Raw genomic sequence first — 18,055 nt, 5'->3', positions numbered from 1 at the left:
TGATTAGCGATTTTGGGTCACAATTGAGCATCAAAGATACATATTTGTTGCAGGATATGCGCCCTATAGTGATGTGATACTTTTGTCCCTCAAGAATAGATCGAGCCCCAGAAAAGTCAAGAATAACTCATCTGACGACGTACCACGACGAGTCTCGGTAAGGATGAGGTTAACGGGACTTCGTAACGTAAAAGTCCACGGGAGACGTAAGCTGCTGATCCATCACCTAGATTTCTATTGCTGTATACATTTAAGCAGATGCTTTGAGAATTAATTAAAGGTATATAAATTTGAGTAAATATCACTCATGTACCTAGAAGCAAAGAGTAACAAGTTAGTGTAGAGACTCGTGGATCCGCTCTGGGTGAAGTGTGCAAATCTATATATGCTGCGTAGATTAATGCAAACTCATAAAGTCAAAGCATTACCTGGTGTAGTGTATGGCAACCGTTGCATCTGGTAACATTTCTCGTCAAGTCGACAACCAAGGCTAGTTAAAACTATATCCTCCGTGAGGATGAAAATTGACGCAGTAACTTATCCATTCGTGGGACAGCAAGTCGTGCTTAGCACAATTCTGTGTTATTTGGTCCGCAACGCTGTTGCCCTAAGGTCTGAGAGCGGTATATATTCGCCAGAAACTAGCTATGTGGACACAACTACATGACTAATTCGAGCAAGCGGCTGTGGATAAATAAGTGGCTTCAATATCGAGACCCTGTTAAATACGAGTCAGCCTTTTGGTGGCAAAGACTGAGAAATATTTCTGTCTCGGTAAGAGAGCCATGCTGTTGGCGAAACGACAAGAAGTCGCGCTTAACGTTTTCCAAGCTATGTGACATATTCGCACCGCGTGCCGTATGCAATTGGAAATTTGTTCAGCCGTCGAGAGATGCGAACCCATGAACTATATTTAAAGCTTGCGTCTTCTGTAGCCGGGACGGTAAGCAGGTCACTTTCTTAAAATGGTCGCAGAAAGTATCTTCATTCAGCTCGCACCTAGACTTTCCGCATCCGTCCCACCTCTATTTAGATAAGGCAAATACAAAGCACATATTTCGTACCACGAGTCCCGCTATTAGCGCGGGAGGCGAATGATCTATCGGCGCAGAGGTGATGGACCTTAGCTCAATAAGGGTGGTCTCTAAGCTCCAAGAAAAATCATCACTGTAGTACTTGAAGACGCTAGCATCAAACACCTACACCTTGTGCTTCCCCATTTTTTGAAAATGCGGGACGGGTCGAGACCTATTTCTGCGGAAAAGTGACGAGACCAATACGCGTCGAACAGTCTACCAGAAGGACTGAGTTTAGTTTGTCTTGTGGAGTTTGATCCCTGCAGCGGGGCTGCCGTAGCTCTTAGCTTAGAGGAAGCTTACTTAGGTCACCGACCTTCGTTCTATACTAGTGCCGCAATGCCGCCCACATCCAAAACCTTAGGTTTCCTATATAATTAGTAAATCTAATGAATATGCATAACTACTGGCAGTCCCAATACGAAGTGGCTTCTTGTTACGATGTAGCCACACCATTGCGTGATCACATCGACTTGTGTAATCCCCACCTTTGTACGGTCACACCATCTTCTGTGACCCACCCTTCATACAAGGGTACGTGTAACCCCGTTACAATGTCAATGGAACTTAGATCTTAAGGCAGCAAATTTTCTAACGAGGTAAGTCTCACAAACCAAGCTTGCAAACTAAAAATTTCATCGGTCTAAGTCGCGGAATACTTTAGCAGGTTCAGAGCGTCACGCAAAATTAGACGACTACCGAAACAATTAGAAGTGCGCAGAGGCAGTAAAGTTATCAATATCGAATCTGTGTATCGTACGACGAGGTTCCTCTAAACCTTCAATTTGAGTTGGGGGCGGTGTCAGCATGAAACACCGCTTGTTACTATACCTGAATCTAGGATTTTTCACGCAGTCCACTACTAACGGCTTTGTTGAGTCATCATCCTACATCTGCCAGTGAATAAAAGCGCCTTCGGTCCCGACAGTTGCTGTAGTAGCTCTAATGCAGGGCGGAAATTGTTCGAAACGATGATAAAAAACAACTCTATCTGCATTAGGTAAAGACAAGAGGCAAAAGTGGCAGATGGCCGTGGTGTCCAGATAAGACGGAAAAAAGTGATTGTGTATCGCAGTCTCTTGATTGTATTTTTGATAGAGAGGAATAAGCATAGTAAACTGTCGTCTCATTGTATGTCTTTGATAAGACGTTAAATTCAGCTGATATCTGAGTCTTCTATGTTCGAGTTCTAAGGGCGAAAGTGAGCAAACAAATTTTGCAGTCTCCAGCTTTGACCCCGAAGGGATGTTTCAGAGCAGCTAAGTGCCGCGGTGAGAAGTCTATCCCGACAGCCTTAGTAGGTCGCGAGAAGGAAAACCACGTTCTGACGTTACTAAGGAATGTGCATCGTTTATCACAAGTAGATGTATTGCTCAGTCAGCACCATCGTGTGATTCGCTCACCACGTGGGACTAAAGCAATTACTGTCAGGGGATGTATGCAGCGAATTTAAGTCAGTGAAGCTACCGAAATGGTACGGTCGGTACCAAAGAAGAAGCTGAGTGCGTCACCCGTCATGAGTAAGTCCGTTGTCTGAAATTCGCGCCGAGCACTGAGTGCAAGAGGCGAAACGGATGTCCTCAAAAACCCATTAGAGTGTTGTTTTTCTTGTTGATGATGTAATATACCCACTATGCTTAGCGCACACAGCGTCATGAAATTGTCTCGGATTCTGGACTGAGTAAAGTGTCACATATTATTAGTAGACGCTTTCTACCGTGCAAAGCACGAAGCCGAGAGTCCTTACCCGGCGCTGACTTTCTGCGTCGAAAACACTAACGGCAGGGCAAAGTGTAACACTTTATATTATAATTAGCGAAATGATCTACTTCGCCGATCTCTGAAACACGTATGCTGCAGTATAGCATGATCAGTTCCAACTTGCTCACTGCTCTTGATTCAGTTCATGGATAATGCCGAGTGCTAAATACATCTCCTCTCGCTGTAGTAAGTTACTTTATAAGTGTCTAATAAAGCCCCCCAGGGAATGTCCGAAACACCGCAACATTCATATGTCTTGTTAAACAGCACTTTTGGCTGGATTTTTGTACACACATACCTCTTTTGACGATATATTCGTCCATAGTCATACAGTACATAAGTTCAGAATGAACACCCAAATCAAATACGTATAAGCAGTGCTCGAGTATGTGCGCTTAAAAAGCTTTTACCAACATACATAAGTTTGAGTCTGATGACCAATTTCATTAGGGGGGTCAAATGAGAGCAGCCTCCATAAACCTACGCTACATGGTGCTAGGATGCGACAAAAGAATCGGTCTTCAGAGCTGTGCCTCATGTGTGTCCGATTAGCCATTTTATTTCGTCCGTATCGCTTCGGACTTCCCCATAAACTGTATTTTACTTTCAGTTGGTACCAATGGCCATGATAGCATCTATTGCAGCGTAGATTCCAGAAGAAAATTTCCATTCGGTTCGAATCAAGAGGCTATTTGCAATGAACTAATCCATTGTCGTGTTCAGGGCACATCGATGAGTTGTCTCTGCGTATCAGCTTATCGACGAATAACAAGCATTAACGTATTGAGTGATGAGATCCTCACATTGGAGATGATTGTCGTTAATGGTGAAAGAAAAGCTGCTTGAATAAAAGTTCAAGCACCGTTAAAAAACAAAAAGCAAGTTGTTTCAAGATACAACTCAAGCGATGGTGACAAAAGCAAACCAAACTTAAGGATGCTTTTAAAACAAGTAATTGACTTGCCGATTTTGCGATTATGAGTCCTTTGGTCCACTATTCGCTTTGCTAGCCACTCATTTTTCTTGTACGTCACAGACACGCCCAGATTGATCTTCACAGAAGTATTGCCTTAACTTTCTTCATGCCAGCGTAAAGTTAATGGAGCTGAATGACATATTTTACGGGTTTCACGTGCCCTGGTAGAAAGGGTGTGGGTCACATAATGGTGTGGGCTACATACGATAATGTGACCACAACATCAGCTGTACGGTATGATCGAGATGTGCTGTGTCCAATGAAGTTGCGCGTTGCAAAGTCGAGACTAAGTAAAAGCCACTGTAAAAATGTTGCTTGACAATTACGAGCATGTACACTATGAGTGCAAAATACGCAAATGACAACATTTGCGTTTAATTTTATTGCTACAGCGTTGACGTGTAACTCGTACAGATGAAAATTTTGACCCTATCAATCCAAAGTATGATCGACACACAAATGATGATTTTGTTGGCTCCATTTAGGAACTGAATTTTTAATCTCCCGGGTACTCATTGAATTCGCGATAACCAGCAGTCCTGTAGAAAATGATAGACAACGTCTCAGGAGACTATCGGTGAATTGCCATCTACTCAAGTCATATTTTCGAGAAAAAATCTACACGAATAGACGACATAGGTGACGTCGTTATGCAAAATATCTACAATTGCTGAATATATTTATTTTAGTATTTCTGTTCAATTGATCAGCAACCTCGATACTATCATCCATTGCTTCCCTAAAAATCTGTCGATCTGGTCTTCACATTCACCCACGTCAGAAATCAGTCATATGATACTAGACGACTTTAGCCCGTTTTATATCTGAATGCATAAGAAAGTCTGCCATACGCATCTTAATTCGATGGATCATTCAGGACTTCCGCTGTAAATTTCAACAATTCTTCCGGGATAGACTATTTTAATCGAAGGATAACTAAAGGCGACTATTATCGAGCAGAAAATGAAGCGACCTCGGCTGTCTTTGTCAGACAACGCCGACCCTTCATGCCTCCTCTCTTCCGACGGCTGCGCATTAGCTTTCGGCGTTATCAGGGCTAGAGGCCGAAAGCTTCACTATTCGTAGCAGTGCAAATATGCTGATTAGTATGTGGCCGTTGTGCATACACTATGCTAATTTCTAAACAGTCACGACCTGGATTTCAGTATACGCAGTTTGTGAGCTATTATAAACGTATCAAACCTGTTTGAAAATAAATAGATTATCAGTAAGACTCTGGGCATTGCCAAACGTGACGAATGTAACGTACTTTTCTATCAAGCATCCACTTGCAAATATGGCAGCAGCAGAAGCTTTGTTAGCTTATGAACCTTTGCAACACCTTAAGCACGAGAATTTTATGCTGCGCGAAGAAAATCGAAGAATTCAAAGCGAAGTCCGAGAGCTGATGACGTGGAAGGACAAAGCTATAGCTCACATGACTGCTATGGCACCAGCACGCCAGCGCGCTGGACGTGAGTTTGAACGTGCAAAACAATTACAACAACAGCTTCGTACTGTCGAGAGCTCATTGCAGTCACGAAGTGCTCTTGAGTTAGCCACAGTAGAGCTCAAATCAGAGCGTGAAGCACTTCAACTTCGCATTGAAGGACTTGAACGTGAACTTGCTACATTAAAGTCTCAAAGTAGGCGCAGAAAACGCCGCGCTGAAGAAGCAGAAGCTCAACTTGCTGTCTTAGGAGAGTCATTTCGACTTCATCTCGAGCGCTTGATAGCAATGCACAAAAAGTTTGATGGTGTTTCGAAAGGTATTGACATAAAAACCAGAAACAAACATGAGGAAGTGAAGCACGTTGCGGATAATGCGAAGGGTCTGGACATTAATTCAAGCGATAACATTCATGACAACGCTGTAAAGCAAGAGGAGGTAGTTTCAGAATTGGATACTGATTCATCGTCCTCCGATTCTTGGAACTCTGCTGCATTAGTAACGGGTCTTAACACCGCGGCGTGCAAGTGTTCGCGGTGGCTTGAGGGTCATTTAACGCATTCATTTGCTCTTCTACAACGCAAGGCAGCTCATTATGAAATTGAGCACAAAGAGGTCAAGCGATTGAAGGAGCAGGTGGAAGCTGCAGGTCGCGTGCCGAAAGAGATTGCCTTTGAGCATGCCAACCAAGCTCGCGAACTTGTCGAGTTACGCGAATCTTTTAGGCAATTGGAGCAACGATTGAAAGATACGGAACGTAAGCTTAATGTGCAGCAGCAGCAAAAAGAAGACATGGCAGTTCGCTTACGCTTTGTTACAGGAGAAGTGCGTCAGTACTTGAGACTTGTTCGAGGCGAAATTAAGCGCAAATTTGGCTATTTACCTGAAGCTGTAGCTCATGCTGAAAGTTGGGCAAGAATTGCGGAAGCGCTGGAGCTGTTGTTATGTCAAAGTACATTATTGCGAGATAATAAAACAAATCACTCAGATTGACCTCATTGAATATGCTTGACCATGCTGAGCCGGATTGATGTGATATATACTACTTAATAGCTATGTGATCCTTGATTTATAGTCCCTGATGTTTTTAGAACATTAGCTTTTCTTTGCGATCTGCGCAACATCTGGTCGTCGTTTCGAACACGTTCTTCGGTGATCGTTTTTCTCTTTTCGACGCGAGGTGACGTCGGTGCTTGGACTCGTTTTCGCTTAGCTGGTGATGCTGCGCTTTTGGTACTGAGAGTTGTACCGGGCGATACTTTATCGTTTGCCTCGATATAGAGACACAACTGAACGCGTTGCGAAGTCCAAAATTGCGTGTTTCCAACTTTCTTGGAGCGATTTGCAGCTCGCTGTTCGTTCAACCACTTAGCTTTACCTCGTAGCTGCTCAGCAAAATTAATAAAATGCGGCAGCGTGTACTTGCGTGGACCAATAATGGCTAGACAAGCAGCGAATAGTTCGAACAAGCTTTTATTTTGACATTCACTTTCGCTAAACGCACCCGCGATCGCCTCTAACGCTTCGTCCGCCATAAACGGTACGGTTGGATCGTACGCTGCCAGCAATGCTGATGCTGTGGCCGGTCCCACCTAAATAGGTAGCCGTTTAACCATAATGACTCAAACGTCACATAAATTGACAAAGTAAATGCAGCTGTGACTAGCGTATGACAAACCCCTTTTAGCGTACAAAACGCCTCTGTGGCTGCGCGTAGATCCCCGCATTTAAGCTTGTTGTATGCATTGAGTGACGCCTGTTTGACCTCTTTTGCACTTAGTCCCGAGACGTACTTCATCAGCTGTGGACGCCTGAGCAGAGGCAAGAGCTTGATTGTCGTTTGAAACAGATACGACAACAGCAGTTACAGACGCACCATTTGCCCTTCTTGAGCTTCCATTTCATAAGTTGCTGCAGCTCCAGCTTCGTCACGTATGGTTCGGGCTGACGGGCATGTAGAATGGGCGGGAAAGAGGCCAGATACCAGGAATCCAGCGCCGCCAGATCGTTCTTTTATAGTAGGCAAAATGTCAGTAGATGGTGGCAGTAATGCGACCACAAAGTAACGTTACAAAACCTCCTTAGACTGCATCACTTCATCGTAACGGGTCCAGATTGTTTGCCAAGCCGCTTCAGACGACGAGCTCCATAGCGTCGTCATGATCGAATTTTTTAAACGTGGTACTACAGTAGTCGTCAAGCTGTGAGATTTAACGTTAGGTCGCTGTGCATATTATGCCCAATCATATCAAGCACCTGTCATACTTGCTTTGTTAGAAAAAATGCGATTTACTCAAATATGTACAGTATAAAGCAAGAGCGTTGTCTTAAGAAGATGCCGTCACAATGCAATCTCGCAGGGCATCTTTTCAAAAGTCCCTGCTCTTGTACCAAACATAAGCCTCTCTTGCACACATACCATTGCCAAATTTCTAATCGACAGCGTACCTCAAGTATGTGACCTCTTTTTATTTTATCATTTTGGCAGAGTATCTAGTTGTTCGTTGCCTTTCCCTCTTTTAAATTTGCGCTTTTTATTTCTGTGTTTAGTCTGCGATTGGCGCTTTCTTCGACACTTTTAGACTAGAAGTTCATTATACAAATGGACGAGAAGGAGGCAGCTAAAGCCAAATTGCTCATTGTTACGCTACAAAAGTACGGCTATGATCTAGAGGATCCTGCTCGTACTAGCTCCAGCACCAGCACCACATCAAGCTCGGATTCATCTCCAACTGAATGGAGTCCTGATGACGACGTAGAACCTTCTGCAGCTGGTCGACTTAGTGGTCCATCATCTGCAAGCATCTTGGCTTTGCGTGACCGCAAGAATCAACAGAGCGCGCTTCACATTGCTGCCAAAAAAGGTCATCTTGACGTTTTGCGTGCACTAGCAAAACTTCCGCGGTTGTCAGAGCACCTTAATGCTGGGGATCGACACAGCAACACAGCACTACACTTTGCTGCCAGCAGTAATAGATCTAATGCACCGGATATCGTGGAGCTTTTGCTAAATTTAGGTGCCAATCCGTCGGCTGTGAACGTCCGTGGACAGACGCCGTTGGCTATTCACATCATGACTGCCAAGCCCGACACGCCCACGCTCATTACCAAGCTCTTTATTGAAAAGTTTCGAGAGTTGAAGAGTTCATCACCCTCGTCTCCTCCGTCGTCACCATCTTCTTCAATGGGACATCACACCTCTTTACTGTGTCCTACGTTGAATAATCTCGTAAATGGAACCACATATTTGCACATGGCAGTAGAACGACAATTGGGTGAAATCGGCGGTGCACTGGTGCAAGGAGGTGCCTCAATTAATGTGCCCGATCAAAATGGCATCATGGTGAGCGACACGATCCCTAAAAAGATGCTGGTGAAGCTTATTACATTTATGACAGAAGGCTCGCAAGTTGGTCCATCGGACATAGTACGCGGTAGTTGCAAGATCTGTCGCAATCCGAAAAGTCTATTGGACCCACTTAAGGATTGTGCTCTATGCAGCCGCGCCGTTTGCAAAAATTGCTCCCAAAAAGCTTCGGAAATTCGCAAATCGACATCAGACGGAAGTTATACGTCGCTTAAAGACAAGGATGAAGGCCGATTTTGTGCTGTTTGCTGCACTGTCAAGATTTTGAAGTGCAAGAAGCATAATCAGCGTGAAAATTTTAACAAAAAGCTCATGGGCTGCGGCTTAAAATAGACTTGAGGATTGTTAGCCTCAATGACCGTGATACTTAGTTTAACGATATATTTTTGATTCTGTGTTCTTTTGCTTGTCCAAAATGATGACTTAAATTTTAACATAAGTTCATGCGCACATTTTAGCCCAAAAGCACATAATACGAAAGATACGAGAGCGAAGCTGCTGCAAAAAATGCTCCAGTGTACACAAATATGAGCGCAAGTCGCGGTGAATAGAAAGCGTCTCGCTCAATGAGATATCCACGCGACACTTCGTACAGGAATAGACCAGGGACTGTAAGTGCAAGCATATTGCCTGACACTGAACCCACGAATGCCATGACAGTGCCCAAATTACGTGAAGATACTGAGAATAAGTGAGCAATTAGCAAAAATGCAATTGTAATACCAGTGCGGAACGTCAGGCTTTCACGGTCATGACCAAGACAGCAAATTTCAACGAGCTGACGTAATGGTTGAAATGTCATAGGCGCCTTGAGCACCATGCTGCTTCCCAGTGCAAGACGAGCTCCATTAATCAGCTTGTCATTAGCCTTAAAGCCCGTCAAGATATCGCTAGGTGGCTCTCCGTGAAAACATGCATAGCCCAGATAAGCGAAGAGAAGATAAATAAAAAGTCCCCATCCCACAAGTGCCCTGTGCACATGTGTCATCTGCGGCTTGTCATGAATTTCTTGATACGCGCGCGGGACATTAAGTTGACACACAAAACTTAATGTGACGATGGGGAGCGCGTAAGACAGCGCAGCAAACTCAGAGCTAAACTCGTCTGCATAATTTCGCGGGATCTGAGCTGCAAATTCGTGGTCATTTTGTACTGTGCGAATGCCCAGCGCCACAAGAATGTAAAGGAGACATATCAGCACTAGCATGTTGGCAAAACGAAGCTCGTGGATGGTATCCGGGAGACAGAGTGGAATGGCTAGGAGCATAAAAATTAAGCTGATAGTCTTACGACTCATAATATCCTTTAGAAACGGCTCGAATAGATCCATCGCAATGACCATGTAGCTCACAATGGCACCAAAAAGAAGTGCGAGTGTTAACAAACGAACGGTCCAGACACCGGCAGCGCCGAAGAGACGAGAGCTTAACGCCTCATATGAAAATTCGTTGGTGGCGTCGCAGCACACGCTGAGCATTTCACAAGCGTGGAATGCCAGCCACGCACTCAAAGCAAATAAAAGAAGCGCAGGGAATAGACCAACAGCTTGTACGACGCCCGGAAGAGTCAAAACACAGGCACCCGTCATGGTCGTGGCGAGTCCTAAGAAGGACGAGAAAGCCGATCCTTCTTCTGTGAAAGTGCGAGCACTTGCAGAAGCAGAAAGTGGAAGCGATGGAGTTGTTGCATCAGCTGAACACTTAAGCGATGGACTTTGCGCCGCACTCGTTGTCCGCAGCAGCGTCGCCGACTCGTGGGTGGCCATAGATCTTTAACTGCCTAATAATTACTCGGGCATCTATTAAGCAAGCAGATTTATTTCTCAAGTTCCTTTTTGGGATTTTGTGAATTATATCTTGATCCGTCGCAGGTTTATTTGAAATTTATCTCAATGGCTTACTTGAAAATATAACATTATATTGTACAAGGTCACAAATAAGCAGCAACTTCCAAGCGCAAGATGCAGTAATTATGCTATGTTAAATCAACTACACGAAAGCAACACCGTGCCTCGTTTTCCTATTGCGTCACTGCTGCAGTTTTCCTCGACTCCCATTTAAATGGAGCTTGAGTAACTGGTTAGTCGATATGCAACGCAGAGCCGAGCCTGTCGTCGTTGTAGTGGCACAGTCGTCGCGGTCTAAGTGTGTACAATGTTGGGCTGGTTTTCCGATAGGATAGGGTCGAACAGCTCTAACTAAATGTGAGCGAGCCCCTGGGTAGAATAAATGGTTTTCTATGAAAGCCCTAAATGTTGAGCCGATTCGCAAGTTGCCCTATTTGTTTCCTATTTTGTATGGCACGAAATATCGTGTTCAAACTCCACCAACTCCAAATTTATGCAGGTGTAAAATTTAATTGGTTAGCTCGTTGCTTGGGTATTTCATTAGGACAGGTGGCTGTCAGAGCTAACAAGGTCTCCTTCCTAAATTTTACTTGTATGACGCAAAGCGATTTCCACTTAACCAAATAACTGGTAAGTTGGAAATTTTTACCGGTGTCTTAATGTATGTCGTACAGGCCTTAGGAGCACAAAAAAACAAATCCACTGCGGCAATTGCGACAACAGCACCCGCATTCAGTTGTGTGTCCACGTGGGGCCCTGAACACTGCTGTCTAGCTGTCACCGCAAGGCGCTGAGAGTGCTGAATACGTTGAGGGCGTCGCAGGGGCTACCTTTTTGGAGATAGTCCAAAAGCTGCCATTCTGAAAAAGATGAGCCCAGCGTATGTCCTGACGTAGGAGGCAAACGGAAACCTGGCGCCTGTGTTAGCCGGGTCTGTTAAGGGTGTGGAGGAAGCTGGCGGCGACGTAGGTCGCGTTTTGCTACCCCAGTGACGCATGTCATCCTTAAAGCTGATACTGCAGCATTGGGTAAACCAGCTCAAGCGACCACACACTGGGGATGCAGTTGCGATCCGGGAGAGCGATGGATCAGGCTCCAGGCAAGAGAAAGACACGAGAGCCCGCCATCCGCAGCGCGTTATCGACAATGGCGTATCCAATTGTTATTATTGATGACCGCCGAGAGCGTAGATGGTGTCATCGCATTTGATTCAAGAATGGGTATGTGGATTTGCTTCGTCGTCGAGACCTGGGATGGCAACGTCCAGGATTACGACTCGGTTGACATGTGGTATGATGTGGACATATGACAAACCAGGCCATCCTGCCAGTTCTTGAAAGGTCTTGCTGGGTACCGCTTGCACCAGAAGGCAGGCGAAGATATGGATTGTGTTCATCTTGCAGTAAAGGGCTGGGGTTCCCTTGTGTCCAAGGAAGACTGGAAGACACTTTCAGAGCGAACATTATCGGCTCGGGCGAAGGAATCGGCATGAGGAAGTTGAGGGCGCTGCTGAACTGGCACGAGAAAAACTGAGATACAACCAACCCGCGCGTTGATCAAAGCTACTTCGCCCGGAAAGAGACTTATCTTAATGGACAGTTTGACGGTGTTGACGTCAACTTCGACCTAAAGTTGGAGCCTGGAATGTATCCAGTGAGCAGTGACTCTGAGTCATTGTATTGCTCTGGGGGTACTGGGCAAGACCTGCAGCCACCCGGTCTACGATCGGCACTTACGGATTGAGCTGATCGACACAGAAGAATGGCTGTACCGCGTTCGTAGAGTTTACTATGCTGTGTTTATGGGGACTCGAGTCTACTGGTAAAGAAGCGCAAGACAACATTCAGATTGCTTCGTGACAGGATAAAAAAGATGTCCAAGCCATTTTAGGACGGCATCGATCCCAGTGGAGTACCTCATGAGTCCGACCCATCGTGATGGGTCGGGCAAGTCAATTCCTTCACTGCAAATTCAGGTCCCGCAGTAGCTTCAATAGTTGGATTGATGGTTGACTTAATACTTTATTGAATGATGTAAATACGACGGCAGGTTGTCAGAAAATATTCAAGTACCCCTTAAGTCCTCGCTGCTTCGGCACTGACTCGGCACGGATGACGTTTGCTTACACACGGGGATCTTGTGGGCAGCCACCGGCGACACACTGTAACAAGTCGTGGATTTGCTGTGAAGATTGACATACGCTTTGGTACGCTGAAGAACATACTTGGGGTTTGAGGGTATTCCAGTCATCAAGCGATCGTTGTGATAAACTTTAAGGATAGACAGCACGCTACAACGAATAATAGTGAAGGTTCGAAGCATGTTATGAGATCCAATGGTTTTGGCGACTTGGGGAATAAAATTGACACCCAATTGTAGCCTACGTGACGTCATTTGTGAGCAATAACCGAATTTTTCGAAGAAACGCGCTTCAGAAGCGTGGTCAAAGGGGCAGCTCCAAAACAACTGCTGTGCAGACTCTGTCTCGTCGCAGCCATGGACGCAAAAATGTCGGATGTCTTGTGCTGATATTTACAGTGCACGTTAATCCGTTGTGCTGCAGTTTGATCTTGATGTCAGAAACATTTGGAAACACACCGCTCATTCACGTCTCCATTACTCTTCCTATCTGGATTCAGTTAAAATGTCGAGAGATACATGTGGGATGCGCTGGATAGGGTGCATCCTTTGCAGTAGGTAGTAGAATTGGCGATTTGTGCCACTTAAAAATTGAAATCGCTGAAGGTCCATCTGTGGGAAGCAGCGTGTAACTCTTGTGGTAGATGGGGTCCGTACGAGGGACAGGAGTGATGTCTTCGGTCTGAAGGCGTCCAACGAGAAAATGCCCAGTCGCCCCTAACTATCGGCCAAGTAGGAATAACAGTTCCTCATTCAGTATCTCCAGACAAAATTTTTCTGTCAAGTTATTGCCGAGGCGGTCGACGAAATCTTGAAGATAACTGTATCTGCTATCAAAGATTGTTGAGCAGTCAATGATGCTCTTCCCATGAGTCGGTTGGTCCTGTCGACGCGATGGAAGTGGTTTTTGCTAATAGGGCGATTCCGGACGCACCCAAGCCAAATTCTTGAGTGTACTGTGCATAATCATTAGTCTAAACCAAAACGCTAAGTGGCTTGATTCAGAAGGTTCCCGTACCAAACCAGGGTTCTTTGACTTACAACCAGGTTGTAAGTCAACCGTCGTTGGGCGTGTATAGAAATTCAAAACCAGGTTTTCCGTACTACAACGGTTTATTTACGAGGATTAAAGCTGAACAAAAACAACGAGGCAATGCATGACTGGCAGTAGCTTCCATCATTGCGTCATGTAGTGAGCGGAGGTGGAGAGCGTAATAGAAGGCCATTGTTTCGGGAGGCCTGAGCCCTTCGTTTGCCATGAGCCAGTACCGTCATTTTTCTGCCTTAGGCCCTGTGATGTGGTGCTCTGCGAAAATTTCCCACTTGAAAAGAAAGGCCTTGCACAGTTGCTTGACTTAGTCGCCACTCCTTCTGGTATATGCGTTTCCGCAGTAGTGTACCATCTGAGGGTTAGCACTATAGCCTTTAGACTCACAGAACGACCAAGCAGGATGCGCGCGCGGTATCGCCAGAGAGTACAGCAAAGAACCATGTTTCAAGTAGCCGAAAGATGCGCAAGCTGGTTGGTAGTGACGGGCACACGTATATTTCTATCAAACGGGCGGCGTCGTCAGATACTAAGTATATACCATTCTCTCGAGTTTCAATTCAGTGGTGAACGAATATACTCTATCTTGAGTTTCTAGCGGCAAAACATCCTCTACGCATGGTACGTACTTTAGTTTCATGCATCGCCTAACACGGGTGTAACCTCGAGAGGCATCGATGTCTGCGAGTGCCATCGTAACGGACCTCATCCCGGACGACACATATCGTGGCATTGCTCGATCATACTCTATTTTTAATTTCAACTTTTGGACGAACGCGCCTGCCATTTATCATAACCCAGTAAAGGCGCAGGCACTGTGTGGCAACGTCACAGCTTCCAGCTATCAGTATCGAATTCCTTCTTTGGATGGATCAGACCATTGCGACTCACTACAACTCGGCTTGGTCAAGACTATGCTTCGTTCCTCAGCTTTCCGTTGGTGGTAGCGATAGGATTGGTCATGGAAGACCGATCCGCAGAAGTTGATGACAGCATATATATGGCTTCATCTAACCCAAGAGACTACAGACGTCGCTGAAACTGCCATCCAGGATTAAATTATGGACTGTGTAGTGCTCATCTCAGAGTCGCCTTGGACGTTGCATAGGTTGTCCATGATTATTAACGGACCTATCGCGCCTGATCGGAAAGAAAGTGCATGTTTGTCAGATTTTTTCAGGATTACAATCTTGCCTTGCCAAAAACCAAGTTCAACACTCCGGATCTTCTCCGGGTCGTGACACATAACAGCAACTCCGCCGACTCAAAGGCCCAAGTTTTTTATCAAACCGCGGCAACTTCACCTTGACTGGTTGTGACGGCGTCGCTCTTACCCTCTCTGTGGCTCATCCTTCACAGACGTGAAGGATGTCATCAATGGATTGACCAGCAGACTCGCTTTCGGGTGCACGACACAGTCATCGGAGCTCTTCGGATTTTATTCATGTTGCGTATTCACCGGTTGATGTGTCTGTCCGAAAACATTTTTTTTTCGATTTCCTGCCGACGCGGTTCCCGGAAGATGCAAACCATTTGATATTTGGTGGCATCAATGTTCTGATCGTTGCCCTGTTTGAAGAGCAAGATCCGTATCCTCATTCCAAGGGTCGCGACGAACTTAGAACGTGATTGGTCGAGTTGAGTGTTTCAGACATCTGGACAACAACATTTGCTGACCGTCGTGTCTTCTCCGGTCCCAACGGTCGCCGGTTTATTTTGAGCAATGCAACCGGAAATCCCGTTACGTCACGGATAAAAATGGTATCACGAAGACTACTCATCTGTGAGTTTTTTTCTAAAGTCTCCTTCAAACCCAAACTTCAAACGGCTACCGTGGAAATGCTCTAGGTGGCTTCTCCAGGTACCGCTAATCCATGAGACGCTAGTCTACACATAAAATGCCTGTGCTAGAGTGTTCTTAGGTTCCCCGGTAATTACCCTGGTTATCTACCGCAGACCGTGCTTTTCTCCCATGACATGCAGCGTTCCCCCCAAAAAATATCGAGGGGCACGCCAAGCTTCGCATGGGCCCCGCATGACCCGTACTTTAGACGAAGTGTACTCAACCGCAGACACGCGTGCCGACATTTAGCTTAAAAGGTTTTGAAGATCATGTTCCACCAGACGGGATGCCGAGTAGTTCGAATGAGATATCTCGGAAGGGAAACACGGGTCATCCTTCTTCTACCAAGCCCCATCCACGCTTTTGTACAAGGTGGCCATTCCTGGCGTTACCAAAGCAGACGGTACGGTAACGATTGATCCGGATGTAATCGCTGCTGAACTCCGCCGGTACTGGGCCCCTTATACCAATTGTCTTCAAAACACCTACGAAAATCATTTCGGCGACGAATGTATAGCCTATCCGGACTGCAAGCGCTATTGAAAATGACGCGGGTCCAACTGCCGAATGCTTAGCGACAAGGCCTTGATGCCTCAATTATTGTTGAAGAGTTGTATCGAGTAATTAATATCTCCCTCAAGGGCATTCAGCATGATGTGACGGCTTGCCCGCAGTGTATATTTAATTGGGTATTTCCCGATAGATCTAAGTATTTAAGATTGTTTTACACCTAACGTCGAGCGAGTTGGGATGACCAAGTCCCACCGCAAGACTTTCATCTCGTTGCTGCGACTGCAGCCTCCCTAGCAATTAACGACCGATCACGTTTCTCAACCATGATGCAAAGTTTGGTTCCAAAGTGCCAGTTAGGAGACTCAGGAATTGTCGAATGGTCAGCGAAGTCGAGGGTTATCGTCCTCGATTTCGACCAACTAGATCATTTTGCGTTTTTTTGAAGATCTTAAAATCGGAGCACCGCATGAAAAACGAAGCGTCTCTTGCCAAATCTAGTTTGGGTAGAGTGGAGTAGAGAGGAAAGAATGGTCCGTTGTTCGGCTCTCGTGATGGTAATATAGCACACGGGAGTCGGTGACATCTTCTGTGACTTTGTGATATCTTTGTCTCTTGGCACTCTCGTTAGCGTCTTATTCCATAGGACAAAAACAAGTTCTTCGAATTGGAATGCGGGGTCTGACGAGGGAATCCGCTATCGCCAGCTCTCTTCGTCTTAATCTCCTTTGTGAGACAACTGGGTATATTGGCCTGTAAATGTCGGGCGATGAAGAATTTAATCATCTTCTTGCCTGTGCCGACGACTGCACTGGCCTTCTTCGAGATCTCAGTTTGGATCCTAGGTAAGCTGTCACAATCAACTCGACGCTTCCGAAGCTGGCTTACGTCTTAAAGTTCATAAGACCCACTTGCTACCATCCCCCCTTCCTCCGGCAGTAAGAGGACTTCTGGAGACCCAGGGATGGGAAATAGAATTAAGCGTATGCGCTGAGCTGTGCTATGAGCGCTGCGATGCGATCTCCAGGCTCACCGAGCATAAGCAATTTCTGAGCCTTCTTGTGGACTTTTCAACGATACTTTAAAACCTACATCATGTCCATACGGAACTTGATAATGGAGCGGGCCGTAACCAAATTACTAACAGGTTCCGAGAAGCCGAGGGCGGAGCACTGAACAGTAATCCCATCACCGTTGGCGACACAATATGAATCGCCGGCGGTGGGATCGTCGAAGTCTAGGTCGCTGAAAGCTAATTTAAATGATGTATGCCACACTACGAAACCAAGTTGAAGTTGCCTCTTAAGCTGCTTGACGAGTCGTGATGCGTTGTTTGACACCCGAACGAAGGTAGGGGGTGTAAGAGCAAAGAGAATGGCGAGTGACTTTCACTCAATCTACACTGGATCCGGAGCTTCTGGATGCTTTATGATTAGTGTCCTCTCAGACAGAGCAGAGATCTGTTCTGGCGTGGGCGTACCGGAAGCAGAGTCACCTGTTGGGTCTGGAAGATGGCGGTCTCCACGTCGAAGATTGCTAATGGGTGTCACCGGAGTCTCCTCGGTCCGTTGACAAGCAGCAACTACTTCACTTTGAGCGGGAATCAAGAAGGGACGGTCTTGCTAAAAGCACCTTGATTATGCTGCACGTAGAAAGGACTTTCAAACCCTGGGAATATGATCTCGCGAAGGATTGTCCGTTTGACAGTAATGACTTGGAGACCTTGAACTCGGAGAACCATACTGTGCGATCACGCGACGTTGGTGATCGAACTTGATGTGCCGGGGTGACTATTGAAGACAGACCTAATTCTACAAAGTAGTCATATATCGCTTCGTCCTCCAGGTCTTGCATGGTGCGGGTAAGGTCAACGAAGTTGCAACGCTCCTTCGCACTGTAAGGCTTTTCGATGATCTTATAGCCCATGCAATTCACAACAGTACTCCCCAGCTCAACAGCAGTTTGTGATTGGCGCAATCGTGCAAAAAGTCACGTTCCACGTATCTGACTTGATTTCCTTGTTGATCGCATGCAGGATG

The 18,055-nt window shown here is 45.8% G+C and overlaps 7 protein-coding genes across 7 annotated transcripts; 3 read left to right on the top strand and 4 right to left on the bottom strand.

Moving 5' to 3' along the window:
- Window positions 1–3,326: 3,326 nt before the first annotated feature.
- On the top strand, window positions 3,327–3,683 carry PHALS_11693 (uncharacterized protein; the record flags this gene model as incomplete). The annotated part of the gene is made up of 2 exons (XM_024727100.1): window positions 3,327–3,375; window positions 3,448–3,683. The coding sequence occupies 2 exons, from the start codon at window positions 3,327–3,329 to the stop codon at window positions 3,681–3,683; spliced, it is 285 nt and encodes a 94-aa protein (XP_024577711.1).
- A 1,427-nt stretch (window positions 3,684–5,110) lies between these two features.
- Window positions 5,111–6,256, top strand: PHALS_11692 (uncharacterized protein; the record flags this gene model as incomplete). The annotated part of the gene is made up of 1 exon (XM_024727099.1): window positions 5,111–6,256. One exon carries the CDS (start codon window positions 5,111–5,113, stop codon window positions 6,254–6,256), a length of 1,146 nt encoding a protein of 381 aa, XP_024577710.1.
- A 53-nt stretch (window positions 6,257–6,309) lies between these two features.
- On the bottom strand, window positions 6,310–7,424 carry PHALS_11691 (hypothetical protein F443_08835; the record flags this gene model as incomplete). The annotated part of the gene is made up of 5 exons (XM_024727098.1): window positions 6,310–6,704; window positions 6,768–6,855; window positions 6,942–7,074; window positions 7,140–7,273; window positions 7,341–7,424. The coding sequence occupies 5 exons, from the start codon at window positions 7,422–7,424 to the stop codon at window positions 6,310–6,312; spliced, it is 834 nt and encodes a 277-aa protein (XP_024577709.1).
- A 441-nt stretch (window positions 7,425–7,865) lies between these two features.
- PHALS_11690 (myosin-like protein) lies at window positions 7,866–8,963 on the top strand (the record flags this gene model as incomplete). The annotated part of the gene is made up of 1 exon (XM_024727097.1): window positions 7,866–8,963. One exon carries the CDS (start codon window positions 7,866–7,868, stop codon window positions 8,961–8,963), a length of 1,098 nt encoding a protein of 365 aa, XP_024577708.1.
- A 121-nt stretch (window positions 8,964–9,084) lies between these two features.
- Window positions 9,085–10,395, bottom strand: PHALS_11689 (amino acid auxin permease family; the record flags this gene model as incomplete). Its single annotated transcript, XM_024727096.1, has 1 exon — window positions 9,085–10,395. The coding sequence occupies one exon, from the start codon at window positions 10,393–10,395 to the stop codon at window positions 9,085–9,087; it is 1,311 nt and encodes a 436-aa protein (XP_024577707.1).
- Window positions 10,396–15,258: 4,863 nt separating this feature from the next.
- PHALS_11688 (uncharacterized protein) lies at window positions 15,259–15,751 on the bottom strand (the record flags this gene model as incomplete). The annotated part of the gene is made up of 3 exons (XM_024727095.1): window positions 15,259–15,468; window positions 15,529–15,550; window positions 15,615–15,751. 3 exons carry the CDS (start codon window positions 15,749–15,751, stop codon window positions 15,259–15,261), a joined length of 369 nt encoding a protein of 122 aa, XP_024577706.1.
- Window positions 15,752–17,413: 1,662 nt separating this feature from the next.
- PHALS_11687 (uncharacterized protein) lies at window positions 17,414–17,870 on the bottom strand (the record flags this gene model as incomplete). The annotated part of the gene is made up of 2 exons (XM_024727094.1): window positions 17,414–17,638; window positions 17,739–17,870. The coding sequence occupies 2 exons, from the start codon at window positions 17,868–17,870 to the stop codon at window positions 17,414–17,416; spliced, it is 357 nt and encodes a 118-aa protein (XP_024577705.1).
- Window positions 17,871–18,055: the final 185 nt, after the last annotated feature.

This window comes from Plasmopara halstedii (genome assembly GCF_900000015.1).
Source record: "Plasmopara halstedii genome assembly, contig: Scaffold_555, whole genome shotgun sequence".
NCBI classification, from domain to species: Eukaryota; Oomycota; class Peronosporomycetes; order Peronosporales; family Peronosporaceae; genus Plasmopara; species Plasmopara halstedii.
The sequence above is the reverse complement of the archived record's forward strand: the minus strand, read 5'-3'. Positions and strand labels throughout refer to the sequence as shown.